At 52.3% G+C, this 15,244-nt stretch overlaps 1 protein-coding gene across 2 annotated transcripts in view; it reads left to right on the top strand.

Annotated features, from left to right (window-relative positions):
• Positions 1-14,446, top strand: part of MYBL2 (MYB proto-oncogene like 2) — a 52,757-nt gene extending 38,311 nt beyond the window's left edge. For both annotated transcript variants that reach the window (XM_050806465.1, XM_050806466.1), the window contains 6 exons: positions 2,556-2,695; positions 7,580-7,679; positions 9,083-9,196; positions 10,615-10,719; positions 13,154-13,303; positions 13,923-14,446. In XM_050806465.1, the coding sequence (XP_050662422.1) occupies positions 2,556-2,695; positions 7,580-7,679; positions 9,083-9,196; positions 10,615-10,719; positions 13,154-13,303; positions 13,923-14,051 (738 nt within the window). In that variant the 3' untranslated portion in view covers positions 14,052-14,446. The remainder of the gene's footprint in view (positions 1-2,555; positions 2,696-7,579; positions 7,680-9,082; positions 9,197-10,614; positions 10,720-13,153; positions 13,304-13,922) is intronic.
• Positions 14,447-15,244: the final 798 nt, after the last annotated feature.

Below are 15,244 nucleotides of genomic sequence, written 5' to 3'. Positions count from 1 at the left end.
AGAGGTATCTGGGCTGGTTCTTGAGCACCTTGACCAAAGGCACAGAAAAGGAAGGGCAGAGAGGATGTGTGGAGTCGTGGGGGGTGGTGCAGGGCCTTGGTGGGCGTAGGTATAACCTCGGGCTTTGGCTGTCATTAGGTCTGTTCTTCCCGTGAGGCTGTGGGTGAGAGTGAGGCCCTGAGGTGGCCCGGTGCAGGAGGCAACCCTGTCATCATGGGTCAGGATGGCTAGTGGCATTTTGAGAGAGTCCCCATGTTGGTTTGCTCCAGCTGCTTAACATAGTACCACAGACTCGGTGGATTTGACAACAGAAATTTTTTTTTTCTTTTTTTTTCTTTTTTTTTGAGACGGAGTCTTGCTGTGTCACCCAGGCTGGAGTGCAGTGGCCGGATCTCAGCTCACTGCAAGCTCCGCCTCCCGGGTTCACGCCATTCACCTGCCTCAGCCTCCCGAGTAGCTGGGACTACAGGCGCCCGCCACCTCGCCCGGCTAAGTTTTTGTATTTTTAGTAGAGACGAGGTTTCACTGTGTTACCCAGGATGGTCTCGATCTCCTGACCTCGTGATCCGCCCGTCTCGGCCTCCCAAAGTGCTGGAATTACAGGCTTGAGCCACTGCGCCTGGCCTTGACAACAGAAATTAAGCATCATTGGTTTCTTCTGAGGCCTCTCTCCTTGGCTTGTAGATGCTGGCTCCTCCTGTGTTTTCACGTGGTCGCCTGTGTCCTAATCTATTATTTTTTCTTTTAAAACCTCTTATTTTATAATCTTATAAGGATACCAGTTATTGGATTAAGGCCCACTCTAATGACTTTATTTTTTTATTTTTATTTTTTGAGATGGAGTCTTGTTCTATTGTCCAGGCCGGAGGCTGGAGTGCAGTGGCATGATCACAGCTTACTGCAACCTCCACCTCCCAGGTTCAAGTAATTTTCCTGCCTCAGGCTCCTGAGTAGCTGGGATTACAGGCATGGGCCACCATGCCCAGCTATTTTTTGTTGTTGTTGTTTTAGTAGAGATGGGATTTCACCATGTTGGCCAGACTGGTCTCGAACTCCTGACCTCAAGTGATCCACCCGCCTTGGCCTCCCAAAATGCAGGGATTACAGGCCTGAGCCACCGCGCCCAGCCTCTATTGACTTTATTTTAACTTACCACTTTATTTTTTATTTTTATTTTTTGAGATGTAGTCTTGCTCTGTTGCTCAGGCTGGAGTGCAGTGGCATGATCTCAGCTCATTGCAGCCTGCATCTCCCAGGTTCAAACAGTTCTCCCACCTCAGCCTCCCGAGTAGCTGGGATTACAGGTGCCCGCCACCATGGAGTTTCACCATGTTGACCAGACTATAACTTACCACTTTATTTATTTATTTATTTTTTTGAGAGGGAGTCTTGCTCTGTTGTCCAGGGTGCAGTAGTGCAGTCTCAGCTCACTGCAACTTGTGCCTCCTGGGTTCAAGCAATTCTCCTGCTTCAGCCTCTCGAGTTACTGGGATTACAGGGCACACCACCATGCCTGGCTAATTTTTGTATTTTTAGTAGAGTCGGAGTTTCACCATGTTGGCCAGGCTGGTCTCGAATGCCTGACCTCAGGTGATCCACCTGCCTCTGCCTCCCACAGTCCTGGGATTACAGGCGTGAGCCACTGCGCCTGCCCTAACTAACCGCTTTAAAGGCCTTATCTCCAAGTATTAATATAGTCCCATTCTGAGGTGCTGAGAGTTGGGCCTTGAGGATGTAAATTTGAGGGAGACACAGGTCAGTCTGTAACATGCTGCAAGTGAGGGCTGCTGGCTGGAGAAGGAAGGCAGCGGGTCCCTGAGCTACTATTTGGGCAGCTCAGGATGATGGAGCATGGTGGCCGCCCTACGCCAGAGACCCCATTTAGAGTGGTGACCCTGAGGGTTGCAGATGGCTCTCCATTACAGCATCTTCAGGGCAGGGAGGGAAGAGAGGGTGGTGCTTCAAAGAATGGATGCTGACTTATGTCTAGATTTGAGTCTCACCTCTAGCATTCAGTGCAAGACTCAAAACTTCTCTAAGCTTTGGTTTTCTTACCTGTAAAAGGGAGATAGTAATAGTGCCTATGTCTCAGGATTTGTGGGAACTAAATTATTTGTGTGAAGTGCTTAGCACTGGCAAGAGAAGGTGCCTTCTAAATGATAACCCCCCACCACCAGGATCACTACAACTGTCACATGCCTTGCACCTTCACAGGTCAGTTCAGAGCTAGTTTTATTTCTTCTGAGAAGGAGCCGCTCTCCCGCAGTTGGCTTCCTGTGCCTTAACTGCGTCATGGCACTCGAGTAGAGATGGCAAAAGCTAGGATTAGGGTGACGGAACCCCAGAGGCCTGTGTGAACCTGCTTGGTGGGCACCTGGTATCGATCTGTCCCAGTCTTTGTTCTCTGGTGTCTGATGGTCAGGAGGGGACCTCAGTATCAGAGAGCAGACGTTTTGGGGGAGGAGCTCAAGGATCTCTACCCATGACCCCCTGAGGTCTCAGGAATCCACATGCAGGTGATCATTTTGTCTTGTTCCCTCTCTCTTCTTCGGCAGTTTCTGAACTTCTGGAACAAACAGGACACATTGGAGCTGGAGAGCCCCTCGCTGACATCCACCCCAGTGTGTAGCCAGAAGGTGGTGGTCACCACACCACTGCACCGGGACAAGACACCCCTGCACCAGAAACATGCTGCGTGAGTGCTGTAATGCCCCCCACCTTCGCCGTCCTCTCCCTCAGCAACATGAGACCGTGGGCTTGAGGACCACTCAAGCTGGTAGAACAGTGGGAGGGGACACCCTTGGAATAACACTGGAGACTGTTTGAAGAAAGGCCTCTCCTTTCTGGCCACCACGATTTATCATTTTTGTCAGTATAGTCTGGGGCTCCACCTGTGCTTTTCCTCATTTGTTATTTTTTAATTTGATAGTTTCCTTTTTTGTGATCCTCCTGCCTCAGCCTCCTGAGTAGCTGGGACGCTAGGTGCATGCCACCATGCTCATCTAATAAAATTTTTTAAGAGGTGAGGTCTTGGCCGGGCGTGGTGGCTCACACCTGTAATCCCAGCACTTTGGGAGGCCGAGGTGGGCGGATCACAAGGTCAGGAGATCGAGACCATGGTGAAACCCCGTCTCTACTAAAAATAGAAAAAATTAGCCGGGCGCAGGGGCGGGCGCCTGTAGTCCCAGCTACTCGGGAGGCTGAGGCAGGAGAATGGCGTGAACCCGGGAGGCGGAGCTTGCAGTGAGCTGAGATCCGGCCACTGCACTCCAGCCTGGGCGACAGAGCGAGACTCCGTCTAAAAAAAAAAAAAAAAAAAAAAAAAAAGAGGTGAGGTCTTGCTACTTTATCTGGGCTGGTTTTGAACTGGCCTTAAAGTGATCCTGCCACAGCCTCCCAAAACGCTGGGATTACAGGCGTGAGCTACTGCACTTGGCCCTCATTTGATAATTTTCTGTCTCAGGAACAGACAGAGTCCATATTAGCCTGAAAAACATAATCTCTTCCCCTTCCTAAGGTTTCAAGTGCAAATTCTCTGTGTTTGAGCAGCCTTATGTGCAAGGCGGAAGTGCCCCAGTCCTTCCATCTGGACTGGAGGCTGCATTCCTCTCCTCTGAGCTTACGGAGCACGGCGTTTTCTGTCTGGAAGCCTGTGCACGTTGCTCGACAGCCTGCTTTTATGGAAGTGCTTTTACAATAAATTGACTTCCTCGAGTCATCATGATTCTAAATTCCAGGTAGAGAGAGTTGCTTAACTATTCCCCTGCTTGATACATTAGCTGGAGGAGGAAATCATTATTTTGTGATTCAGAAGTCAGCTCAGGAATTTTAGCCCTGATAATGATATAATTTCAGGAAAAGATCTGTGACTCCCTTAGTCAGAAATCATTCTCCAAAGTCCGGCTCAGTGGCTCACACTTGTAATCCCAGCACTTGGGAGGCTGAGGTGGGAGGATCACTTGAGACTAGGGGTTTAAGACCAGTCTGGGCAATATAGGGAGACACTGTCTATCCAAAAAAAAGAAAAAGAAAATTTTTATTTATTTTTGAGATGGAGTCTTGCTTTGTCACCCAGGCTGGAGGGCAGTGACGCAATCTCAGCTCACTGCAACCTCCGCCTCCCAGGTTCAAGTGGTTCTCCTGCCTCAGCCTCCTGAGTAGCTGGGATTACAGGTGTGAGCCACCACACCTGGCTAATTTTTGTATTTTTAGTAGAAACAGGGTTTCACCATGTTGGTCAGGCTGGTCTCAAACTCCTGACTATGTGATCCACCCACCTCGGCTTCCCAAAGTGCTGGGATTACATGTGTGAGCCACCGCTCCCAACCAAAAAAATTTTTTTTAATTAGCTGGACATGGTGGTGTGTGCCTGTAGTCCCAACTACTCGGGAGGCTGAAGTGGGAGGATTGCTTGAGCCCAGGAGTTTGAAGCTGCAGTGAGCTATGGTTGACTACTGCACTCCAGCCTAGGTGACAGAGCGTGACCCTCTTTCTAGTTTTTTTTGTTGTTGTTGTTGTTAAAGAAAGAGAAAAGAAATCCATCTCTAAAGAGTTGATCTGAAGTGTGACTTAGATAGGTTTCGTGATAAATGATTGTCTGTTCAAACCAGAATCCTGGACTTTGGATCTAAGCCCTTAAACAGAGATGCTGTCACTACAAAGGCATTGATACTTCTCTCTCTCCCTTTCTTTCTTATCCATGTGGCCTCATTTGCTGCCTCCCTCCAACTCCTTTTTTCTATAGGAAGAAGCATCTCCAGTGTTCATTCCTCTTTAGATCCATATGTCCATCTTATTCCTTCTGAAGGCCATCCTTTAACCATGTAGTGTGGGCCTGCTGGTGAATTCTAATTTTTATAGTTTTTGCTAATTTTTCTATTTTTTTTGTAGAGATGGGGTTTCACCATGTTGGCCAGGCTGGTCTCTAACTCCTGACTCAAATGGCCTGCCTTGGCCTCCCAAAGTGCTGGTGTTATAGGAGTGAGCTGTAATCCAGCTGTTATTCTTTTGTAGAGAGTCTCTTTAGTTATCCCTCAAATTTGCCAGGCTGTATGGTGGTGTGGTTATTTCTCTATTTTTTTCCTCCCTGGCTTTCATATCAGACTAAAGATTCAAACCTTGAGCTGTGTTTGAATACTGCTGGAGGAGGAAATCATTATTTTTTCAGAAGTTCAGGAATTTTAGCCCTGATAATGATATTTTCAGGAAAAGATCTTTAGTCAGAAATCATTCTCCAAAGTCCGGCTCAGTGGCCCCTTCTCACTTGAGACTAGGGGTTTAAGACCTTACAATATAGGGATGTCTTCCTATTTATAGATGGAGTCTTGCTTTGTCACCCAGGCTGGAGGGCAGTGACGCAATCTCAGCTCACTGCAACCTCCGCCTCCCAGGTTCAAGTGGTTCAAACACTTGAGGAAGTGTTTATTTCTTTAGTTTTTCTTTTCCTGTCTGCCCCTTCTCCTACCTTACAAATTCCTTCCTATATAGGCTGGATTGATCTGTGTCTTTTTTGTCTTCATACTCCTCTTCGCCATCTTGAGCCATATCCTTAATCTGCCAAGAACATGATGGGATTGTTTTCTGATTCACCAGTTTGGTTGTCTGTGGTTTCTAACTTGCTGAGTTCTCTGATGTACAGAGCTGCGTGTTTTATCTCCAAGCAATCTTTCGAATTCCCTTTTCAAGTCAGCCTCCCTGCCTCCCTGAGGTTTCTTTTTGAGATAGTCTTGCTCTGTCCCCAAGGTTGAATGCAGTGGTCTGATCATGGCCCACTGTAGCTTCTACCTCCCAGGCTCAAGCGATCCTCCCACCTCAGCCTCCTAACTAGCAGAGACCTCAGGTGTGCACCACCATGCCTGGCTAATTTTCTTGTTTTTTGGAGAGACAGGGTCTCACTGTGTTGCCCAGGCTAGTCTTGAACTCTGGGACTCAAGCAATCCTTCCGCCTCAGCCTCCTAAAATGCTGGCATTACAGGGGTGAGTCACCAGGCCCGGCCTCTCCCTGAGTTTTCTAATGTGTGTATATACACTTTTTTCTTTCTTTTTTTTTTTTTTTCCATTTTTCCGAGACAAGGTCTCTCTTAGTCACCTAGGCTGGAGTGCAGTGGTGTAATCATGGCTCACTGTAGCCTCGAATTCCGGGTTTGAGTGGCCCTCCTCCCATAGTCTCTGGAGTAGTTGGGACTACAAGCACCACCGTGGCTGGCTGATTTTTTTATTTTTAGTAGAGATGGAGTCTCTCTGTGTTACCCAGGCTGTTCTTGAACTCCTGGCCTCAAGTGATCCTCTCCTGTTAGCCTAACACTAATCCTAGAGTGTTAGGATTACAGGTGTGAACCACCGCCTTTGGCCATGTGTGGGCTTTTAGTCCTTGTTGATGCCACGAATTAGAGGGGTTCTGGAACTTTCTAATGTTCCTCAGAAACTCCATTGTCCCATGGAGATGCTTGAGTGGCTCAGATTCACCCCTGTGAGCTATGGTTTGAACTGTAAGATGTGTACATTTGACCTGTGCTTACCTGTCTTCGCTCTTCCTTACAGAGGGGGATCTCTGTGTGTCCCAGATGGGGGATAACAAGGGTTTGGGAAGAAACTGTGGATCCCTGCCTGATCTCTAGGTCCTGAGGAAGGAAGAAAAGAATGGTCTGCACTTGTACTAGTTTTTTTATCCCCCCATGGAGTGGCTGGCCAGTTGCGGGAAGTGGAGGCGTCCAGGCCCCAGGCTGCTGTCTCTAGGAGTTGGCCTCATGACCTGAGTCCCTGGCTACCTGGGCTTTTCTCTCATCCTCTAAGTGCCTTGGTTATGCCATGAGAGTCAGCCATGGTGGCATCTCCAGGTGACTAGGGTCACATACTAGCACAAGGGCTCATGTTTGTGGAACCTGGTAGCTTCCTTCAGAGCTGACATTTGCCCACAGCCAGCCTGGCCCTGCCGCATATCGCCAGCCCTGGTGCTCTGGGGTGTGAGGTGCCTCTTCTGTCCCCCTGCTCCAGGGGCAGGCGGAAATCACCCATGGTGGGTCCACATCTGATAGAAGTATCTTACAGTTCTGCTTCTGGACCAGACCATCCTGAGTTTTTTCTGTGCTCTGCTGAAGGGTTTCCTCCGCATGTCCATCACCTTGGTGAACTCTCAGGAGACCTGGGAAGATGCTGGCCTCACCTCTCGCCCCTCCTTTCCCTCAGTGTGCTGCTGCCATCCTTCTCACACAGGCTGTCCAGGGAGAGCTGGGCAGGATGGGATCTTCCTGGGTTCCCACCTTGCTCCGTGCCCCTCTCACTGTTCCTGAAGTGTGGCCATGGGCTGCCTTGTTTTCTGGAAAGTCCCAAGTCTGGACCGTGACTGAACAGCATTCTCAGCTATCTGCCACCCGTCTGGAGCTCCTGGCCCCTCTTAGACTCCCCTTTTCCTTCTGTTTCCCCCGAGCCCCTGACTTTGACCTGCAGGGTGGAGAGAGGGATGGGAAGAGAACTTGTGCTGGGCCAAAGGTCACATTGGGGGAAGGTGGAGCCAGGGCAGCAGAGTGCCTGGCGTCGGCCCCTGTCCTGTCACTAATTCCCCTGCTCTGGCCCCTGGCAGGTTTGTAACCCCAGATCAGAAGTACTCCATGGACAACACTCCCCACACACCAACCCCATTCAAGAACGCCCTGGAGAAGTACGGACCCCTGAAGCCCCTGGTACGTGGTGTGGTCACTGCCGTGGATCTCTGCCCAGTGGGATCCCTTGGGTTCATCCAACCATGTTCAGTCCACAGGACGCTTCCCTCTGAGGTCTCCCTTGATTCTTCCTCCTGAGAAGATGCGGAGATCCTGGTAGTATAAATGGGGAAGCTGAGGCTGCTCCTTGTCACTTCCTCCGACTGCTCCTGAGCACCTGAGTGTGCAAGCAGGCTCTGGCTAGTGCTGGAGACATGGGGGTATCCTGTGACACTCAGCCTCAGGATGGGGGAGACTGATGTGAAATACAAATAACTCAAACACTTTCAGGCAAAGATAAGCACTGTGCCTAGTTCAGAGAAGTGGCAAATTGCTGCTCTGGCCTGTCTTCTGACCAACTCCCAGTTCTCTACAGAGCACTGGAAAGCCCCAGGGACGTCTTTCCCACAGTGTGCAGGCTGCACTTCTCCCCTGCTCTTCCCAGTGATGGGATGGTTGTGTTTTCTCTGTGAAAACAGGAGTTGGCACCTTGGGCTTTCTGAAACACATAGGTGTTTTAGAAATCGGTGGAGGGTTGTGGAGGCACTGGACTGTGAACAAGGTCTGCAGTTGGTCCCCCTGCCCTCTGTCTCCACTGCGTGGAGCCTCCTATGAAGCCCAAGGGTGGCTGGGAGCTGAGGCTCCCCTGGGCCTGCCATGGAACTGATTCTGAGTCAAGCAGACTTTCCACGGGCCATGCTGCATGGGCCGAGGAGAGGCACAGTTAGTGCTCCTTTCCTGTTGCAGTGGAGATTCAGCTCCTCTACTAAAGTATCTGCGTGCTCTCCAAACAGGTGTGAGGGCAAATCTCATGACCTTGGCAGCTGCAATTAAAGTTTGCAGGGGCTTTTCGGGTGACTTCTGAGGAGTTGCTGTGCTTCACACCTTTCACTCTTAGTAGCACTCTCCCTCCCCTGTTCTCTGTTGCCTGAAGCTGGAGAGGTCCTTGGTACCCCCAGGCCTGAGAGAAGGAAATGGATTTGAGAGCCCCCATTAGTGTGGAACAAAGGGTTGAGTGAGCCTGGGCTTTGAGCCGTCCGGGTCCTAATTCAGCAGCTGTGTGACTATGTGCCGGGCTCTTGATCTCTGAGCCTCTGTTTCTACCTGCGTAAGATGACAGTTATTGCAGGGCTGTGTGAGGCTTACTGTGTGTCTCTGGGCTGCTCCCAGCCATGGCAAGCCCGCGGGAATCAAGGTCATCAGCTGCTTGCCCAAGGCAGCAGTTAGTGGTTGTGAGTGGTGTATGTGAGATCTGCATCCTGGCGTCAGGCCTTCTTCGTGCCTTACCCAGGACAGCCCAGTTGCAGCTGGGTTGGCCCCACTGTCCCACACACAGACAGCCCGAGTGTGGTGCCTCACATGGGCTGCCCCGCACCTACCCACAGCCGCAGACCCCACACCTGGAGGAGGACTTGAAGGAGGTGCTGCGCTCTGAGGCTGGCATCGAACTCATCATCGAGGATGACGTCAGGTCTGAGAAGCAGAAGAGGAAGCCTGGGGTGAGTGGGGTCGGGGTGGGAGAGCCTGGGCAGGGGGAGTTGGAGCCGTGGCATGGGGGAGGCATCTGGGGACAGGTTGCAGAAAGTGAGGCGCTGGGGAGAATGGGGGTGCAGCATGTCCCCTTTGCCCCCTTTCTCACGGTGGTTGTCAAGGAAACTGACAAGATAAGGACAGTGTCTCTGGGACCCTCCCCTGCTCCCCTTTGAAGGATTCACTTACTTATCCAACATTGTGTTCGGACCCTGCTCAAGTGGGGCTGGGCTGGATGTCGTGGATGGAGCAGCGATTAAGACCCATACTGGATCTCCCCTTAGTGTTCGGGGGCAGAGACAGATGCTAGACAGACACACCATGACTAAATTCACAGGTACCAAGGGCTGCAGAAAGGGAGGTGCCAAGGGAATCCTTTGAATGGAGGCAGGGCGGTCGAGACGAACCAGCCAGGCCAGGCAGCGCTGGGCTGAGTGTCAGGCTGCATGAGCTGGGGGTGGGGGGAGTAGGTTCAGGTGAGGTGGAGTCTGCAGGGATTCCTGGGCAGGGGGGCAGGGAAGGGACTGTCGCAAGCCTCCATTCTATGCCAGCCTTCCTGCCACTGTGTTGTTAGCTTTCGTGACAGTGCGTGATCCCTTTGAGTCTCCTTGTGCTCCTCTTTTTTCCCAGACTGCTCTCCTCAAGGGAGAGCTGGGAACAGTGGGATGTACAGGGTGTTAGGTAAGGAGGAGAGGTAGGCGGTCAGCCTGGGCGGGACTTGCCTGAGCTGGCACCCCATGTGCAGGTGGAGAGAACTTGGACCCTTGACTCCAGGGCCCTCCCTGGCCTCTCCTTGGTGGGGATGGTGGTTGTGAGACGTAGCAGCCCCTGCTGGGTGCACTGTTGGGTGGAGGGGTGGGGTGTGACTCTCAGAGCTGCTCCCTGGTATCGGAGCAGACCCTGGACCTGCTTCTGTGAGGTGCATGGTTAGGGATGGGACATTCCTTGCTTGTATTAGGCGTTTGAAGAGGGGCTTGTCTCAAGCGATTTGTGTTCCCATATTACTGGCCTGTGGGTGGTATTTTAGGTGTTACTGGGATGATTCTCTGCTGGGCCTGTTTGAGGGGCTGTGTCTGGTCCATTCGGGGTGAGAGCAAGTCACTTTGTGGTGGAGGTTCATGCTGTGTTCACTGCTCACTGTTGCAGCACCTGGCAGGACAGGGTCTACCTTAGGTACAGAGTCTGTAATGGGGCCATAGGGCCTAACTTTCCCAGCACCCCGCCCCCCCATTCTTCTAACAGCAGATTCCCGCTAGCTGGGCCTTGCTCCAAGTCTGCACTGCAGCAGGGCCTGGTTTTGTGACCATCCATGGCCATGACTATCCAGGCGCTGACCATGGGGAATCCTGACACCCACCCTAACCCCCTTCTATCTGCTGATCCCCAGCTGCGGCGGAGCCCCATCAAGAAAGTCCGGAAGTCTCTGGCTCTTGACATTGTGGATGAGGATGTGAAGCTGATGATGTCCACACTGCCTAAGTCTCTCTCCTTGGTAAGGGTTTGCCCACCCCTACCCCACTCCAGAGCTGCCCCCAGGAGAATGAGGTCTCCTTGGAAGGCTTCTGCCCCTTGGAACTGTTGAGTTTTGGAGAGGACCCTGAAGGTGGAGTTAGTCTAGTGGCTCTCCAGCTGGGCTTCTGGAATGCTGGGTTCTGCGGGGAGGGGCTGTCAGGGAGGGTGGGTCTGGGCACCCACTGCTGGCTTCAGTCAGCAGCTCTGCTTGTCTCTCACAGAAGGTTTTGTTTGGCAGAGGTGTGTGGCTAGGACATGTTTAAAACCATGCGTCTCAGTCTCCAGCTCCTTCCCAGAAAGGGTCAGTGATGTGTCTTTTTTTTTTTTTTTTTTTTTTTGAGTCAGAGAGTTTCGCTCTTCTTGCCCAGGCTGGAGTGCAATGGCGCCATCTCAGCTTACTGCAACCTCCGCCTCCCAAGTTCAAGTGGTTCTCCTGCCTCAGTCTCCCAAGTAGCTGGGATTACGGGCATGCACCACCACACCTGGCTAATTTTGTATTTTTAGTAGAGATGGGGTTTCTCCACGTTGATCAGGCTGGTCTCAAACTCCCAACCTCAGATGATCGGCCTGCCTTGGCCTCCCAAACTGCTGGGATTACAGGCGTGAGTCACCGTGCCTGGCCTAGTGATGTGTCTTAAGGTACAGCCAGGCACTTGGGTACAGCAGCCCTGGGATGGGTGCTATACGGCCCCCAGGCCAGTGCACTTGCTGTGCCCGGTGCTACAGTCAGGTCGACCTCGGAAAGGGGGTTGTTGCCTGTGCAGAGCCTGGGTCCCCAGAAGCCATGGTGTGCGGCTGATCCCTCTGCTAACAATGGGGTGAGTTGGCTTGCCCTGGCTCAGAGTGGGGAGGCAGTGAGAGGCACGGCGGCATCATGAACAAAGGTTAAGGGTTGCCTGATCTTTGAAGTAGACTGCTGCCCTCACGATCCTTGCAGAGAAACCTTGTCCTGGCTAGGGGTCCTTGACAGGACCTGCAGTCAGATTACTGCAAAGAAAAAACGTCACTGCAGGGAGTGAACAGCACAGATTGAGTCAGGCGGGCCTGGGTTTGAGCCTGGCACCATTCCTGCTCTCTGGGATTTTTAAGGTTCCCTGAGCCCCAGTTAAAAGCCTATAAAAGGGGTGCCAAGCCTAAGTCAGGAGGGTACAGTGCCAGGCAGGGCACAGAGGCTGGAAAGGCATGGGAGGGGCTTCGTGCAGCTCTGCTGTGCTTGGGGTTGAAGCTGCATCTTTATGATGCTTGTGGATGTTTCTGGTCCCAGGAAAACTAGGAACAGCTTTGGTTCCTGAGGCTTGATGTGACGGAGGCAACATTATTGAGTATGTTATTACTCGACAATGCTCAATAATACTCCACATCTATCAATTATGTTATTATGGCCTGGGGACTGCACAGCACCCATCCCAGGGCTGATGCGCCTGCAAGTGCCTGACTGTGCCTCAAGACACATCACTGAATCAGGCTCTGAAACGCACACAGATGTTTCTTTACTTGATTACTTGATTTTTTTTTTTTTTTTTTTTTTTTTTTTTTTTTTTTTGAGGCAGAGTCTCGCTCCGTTGCCCAGGCTGGAGTGCAGTGGCTGGATCTCAGCTCACTGCAAGCTCCGCTTCCCGGGTTTACGCCATTCTCCTGCCTCAGCCTCCGGAGTAGCTGGGACTACAGGCGCCCACCACCTCGCCTGGCTAGTTTTTTGTATTTCTTAGTAGAGACGGGGTTTCACCGTGTTAGCCAGTATGGTCTCGATCTCCTGACCTCGTGATCCGCCCGTCTCGGCCTCCCAAAGTGCTGGGATTACAGGCTTGAGCCACCGCGCCCGGCCCGATTTTTTTTTTTTTTTAAGTAAGAAAGTTCTTTAGAACAAGATTAAGTTATTTGCATAATCTTTGTGGTTTTTTGTTTGTTTGTTTGTTTGTTTGTTTTTTGGGGGAGACAGAGTCTTGCTCTGTTGCCCAGGCTGGAGTGCAGTGGTGCAGTCTCAGCTCACTGCAAGCTCTATCTCATCCCAGGTTCACGCCTTTCTCCTGCCTCAGCCTCCCAAGTAGCTGGGACTACAGGCGCATGCCACCACACCCAGCTAATTTTTGTATTTTTAGTAGAGATGGGGTTTCACCATGTTGGCCAGGATGGTCTCAATTCTTGACCTCGTGATCCACCTGCCTCAGCCTCCCAAAGTGCTGGGATTACAGGCGTGAGCCACCACACCTGGCTCCTTGCTTAATCTTCTAAGTATAAAGTAAGATTAAGCTCACGTAAACTCCCCATCTGAAAGTAGAAACTGAGGCTTGGAAAAGTGTGCATCCTCTTTCAGGTCTCAGCACCCAGGTGGTGGTGCTGGGGTGGGATTGTGGGTTTTTTTCTTGCCTCTCACACCTTCTGGCAAAATGGTGACTCCTTGGTTTTGGTTTCAGCCGACAACTGCCCCTTCAAACTCCTCCAGCCTTACCTTGTCAGGTATCAAAGAAGACAACAGCCTGCTCAACCAGGGCTTCTTGCAGGCCAAGCCAGAGAAGGCAGCAGTGGCCCAGAAGCCCCGAAGCCACTTCCTGACACCTGCCCCTGTGAGTGCTGGCCATCCCTGGGCGTCCTGCAGTGCCTGCCTTCTTAGCTCAGGGCCTTTGCATAGGCTGTTCCTCTGCCTGGGTGCTCTTCCTGTCATTTCCCATGGCTACGTTTGCTTAACTTACTCTCTGATCTCAGTCTCAATGCTGCTTCCTCAGGGGGAAGCCTTCCCTGACCCCACATACTGTAGAGACACCCCCATTCTGCCATTCTCTCTTTTGTGACCTGGGTTTTACTTGTAACTAAATCATTATTCTGCATTTGGTTTGCTTAGTACATGTCTGTCCTCAGGCAGGGGCTGGCCTCAGGCTGCTGACCCGTCTCAACTGCTCCTTCTCACCCGCCTTCTGGCTGTGGCTTCTCCTTGAGAGGCTGGTGCTGCACGGCAGCGGGGCAGTGCATGGCCATGTCTCCTTGTCCAGCTTCCTGCTTACAGTTGAGGAAGCCCACAGCCAGGAAGTGACTTGTCCAGGGTCACAGGGAATGTGGAGAGAGAATAAGAAGGTTCTGGCTTCTGGGGAGGGAGGCTTATAACTCCACCTGTCTGGCCAGGATCACCAGGGTCTGTTGGGAACACATAGTCCCTACCTGGATGGTAACCCTCTCACCTTCTCCCAGATGTCCAGTGCCTGGAAGACGGTGGCCTGCGGGGGGACCAGGGACCAGCTCTTCATGCAGGAGAAAGCCCGGCAGCTCCTGGGCCGCCTGAAGCCCAGTCACACATCTCGGACCCTCATCTTGTCCTGAGGTGCTGGGGGTGTCACGAGCCCATTCTCATGTTTACAGGGGTTGAGGGGGGCGTAGGGGGTCTGTGAATCTGAGAGTCATTCAGGTGACCTCCTGCAGGGAGCCTTCTGCCACCAGCCCCTCCCCAGACTCTCAGGTGGAGGCAACAGGGCCATGCGCTGCCCTGTCGCCGAGCCCAGCTGCGGGCGGCTCCTGGTGCTAACAACAAAGTCCCACTCCCAGGTCTGCCTGGTTCCCTCCCCAAGGCCACAGGGAGCCCAGTCAGCTTCTCCGAAGCCCAGGTCAGGCCTGGCCTCATCTCAGACCCTGCTTAGGATGGGGGATGTGGCCAAGGGTGCTCCTGTGCTCACCCTCTCCTGGTGCATTTTTTTGGAAGAATAAAATTGCCTTTCTCTGTGCTGGTCTGGACTCTGCCTCTCTACTGGGCCCTGCTCATGGTTCCCTGGTGGCCCATGGGCCTTCCTTTCTGGGATATAGGGACCTGAATGCTCATTCTCAGAGGCCAGCCTTATCTGCACAGCCCAGGCCTGGGCCCTTGACCCTGTTTCCACAGAGAGGCCCAGTGAGCTGGGAGCAGTTTCTCTCATCTCTGCACCCAGTGGGCATCTCTGCAAAGCTCTGAGTACTATTAGCCATGGGGTGGGGTAAGGGTGGGCAGAGACTGGGGGCAGAGGAGGACGATGGGTTGGTGCAGTAGGGTCTTGCCTGGCCCTTGCCTTGGGTAGCTCACCTGCCCACTAACAAGCCCCTGCTTCAAGCTGAGCCCGGCTCGCAGGTCAGACTGGTAAGCAAGGAAGAAGGGTGAAGGCAGCTGGGCAGAACCCTCTAGCCCTGTTGGCCAAGGCTGAGCAGGAGACCAGGATGGGCTGGAACCCCCTTGTGGCCCTAAATCCCTAGGGTTGTGGCTACAGAGCACAGTGCTTGGCCGGTGGTTGGGAAGAGTCACTGGGGTTTGAAGAGGGGAAGATGCCAAGTCTGAGAACGTCTAAATGAGGAAGTGATGTTTTCAGCAGTAGGCTTCATGGGACAGGCACATGGCCATCCCTGTGGGCAGAGGTTGAGCGGACTTGGGGCAGGTCCTCACCTGGGGCAAGAGATGTGGCCTACTCTAGAGAGGTGGGGACTGAGTTAATTAGGGTGCCAGAGTTCAGATGTGTCTGGTCTCAGACACACCCCTTTCTCCCTGCTGAGCT

Source organism: Macaca thibetana, chromosome 10, assembly GCF_024542745.1.
Source record: "Macaca thibetana thibetana isolate TM-01 chromosome 10, ASM2454274v1, whole genome shotgun sequence".
Lineage (NCBI taxonomy): Eukaryota > Metazoa > Chordata > Mammalia > Primates > Cercopithecidae > Macaca > Macaca thibetana.
The sequence above is the reverse complement of the archived record's forward strand: the minus strand, read 5'-3'. Positions and strand labels throughout refer to the sequence as shown.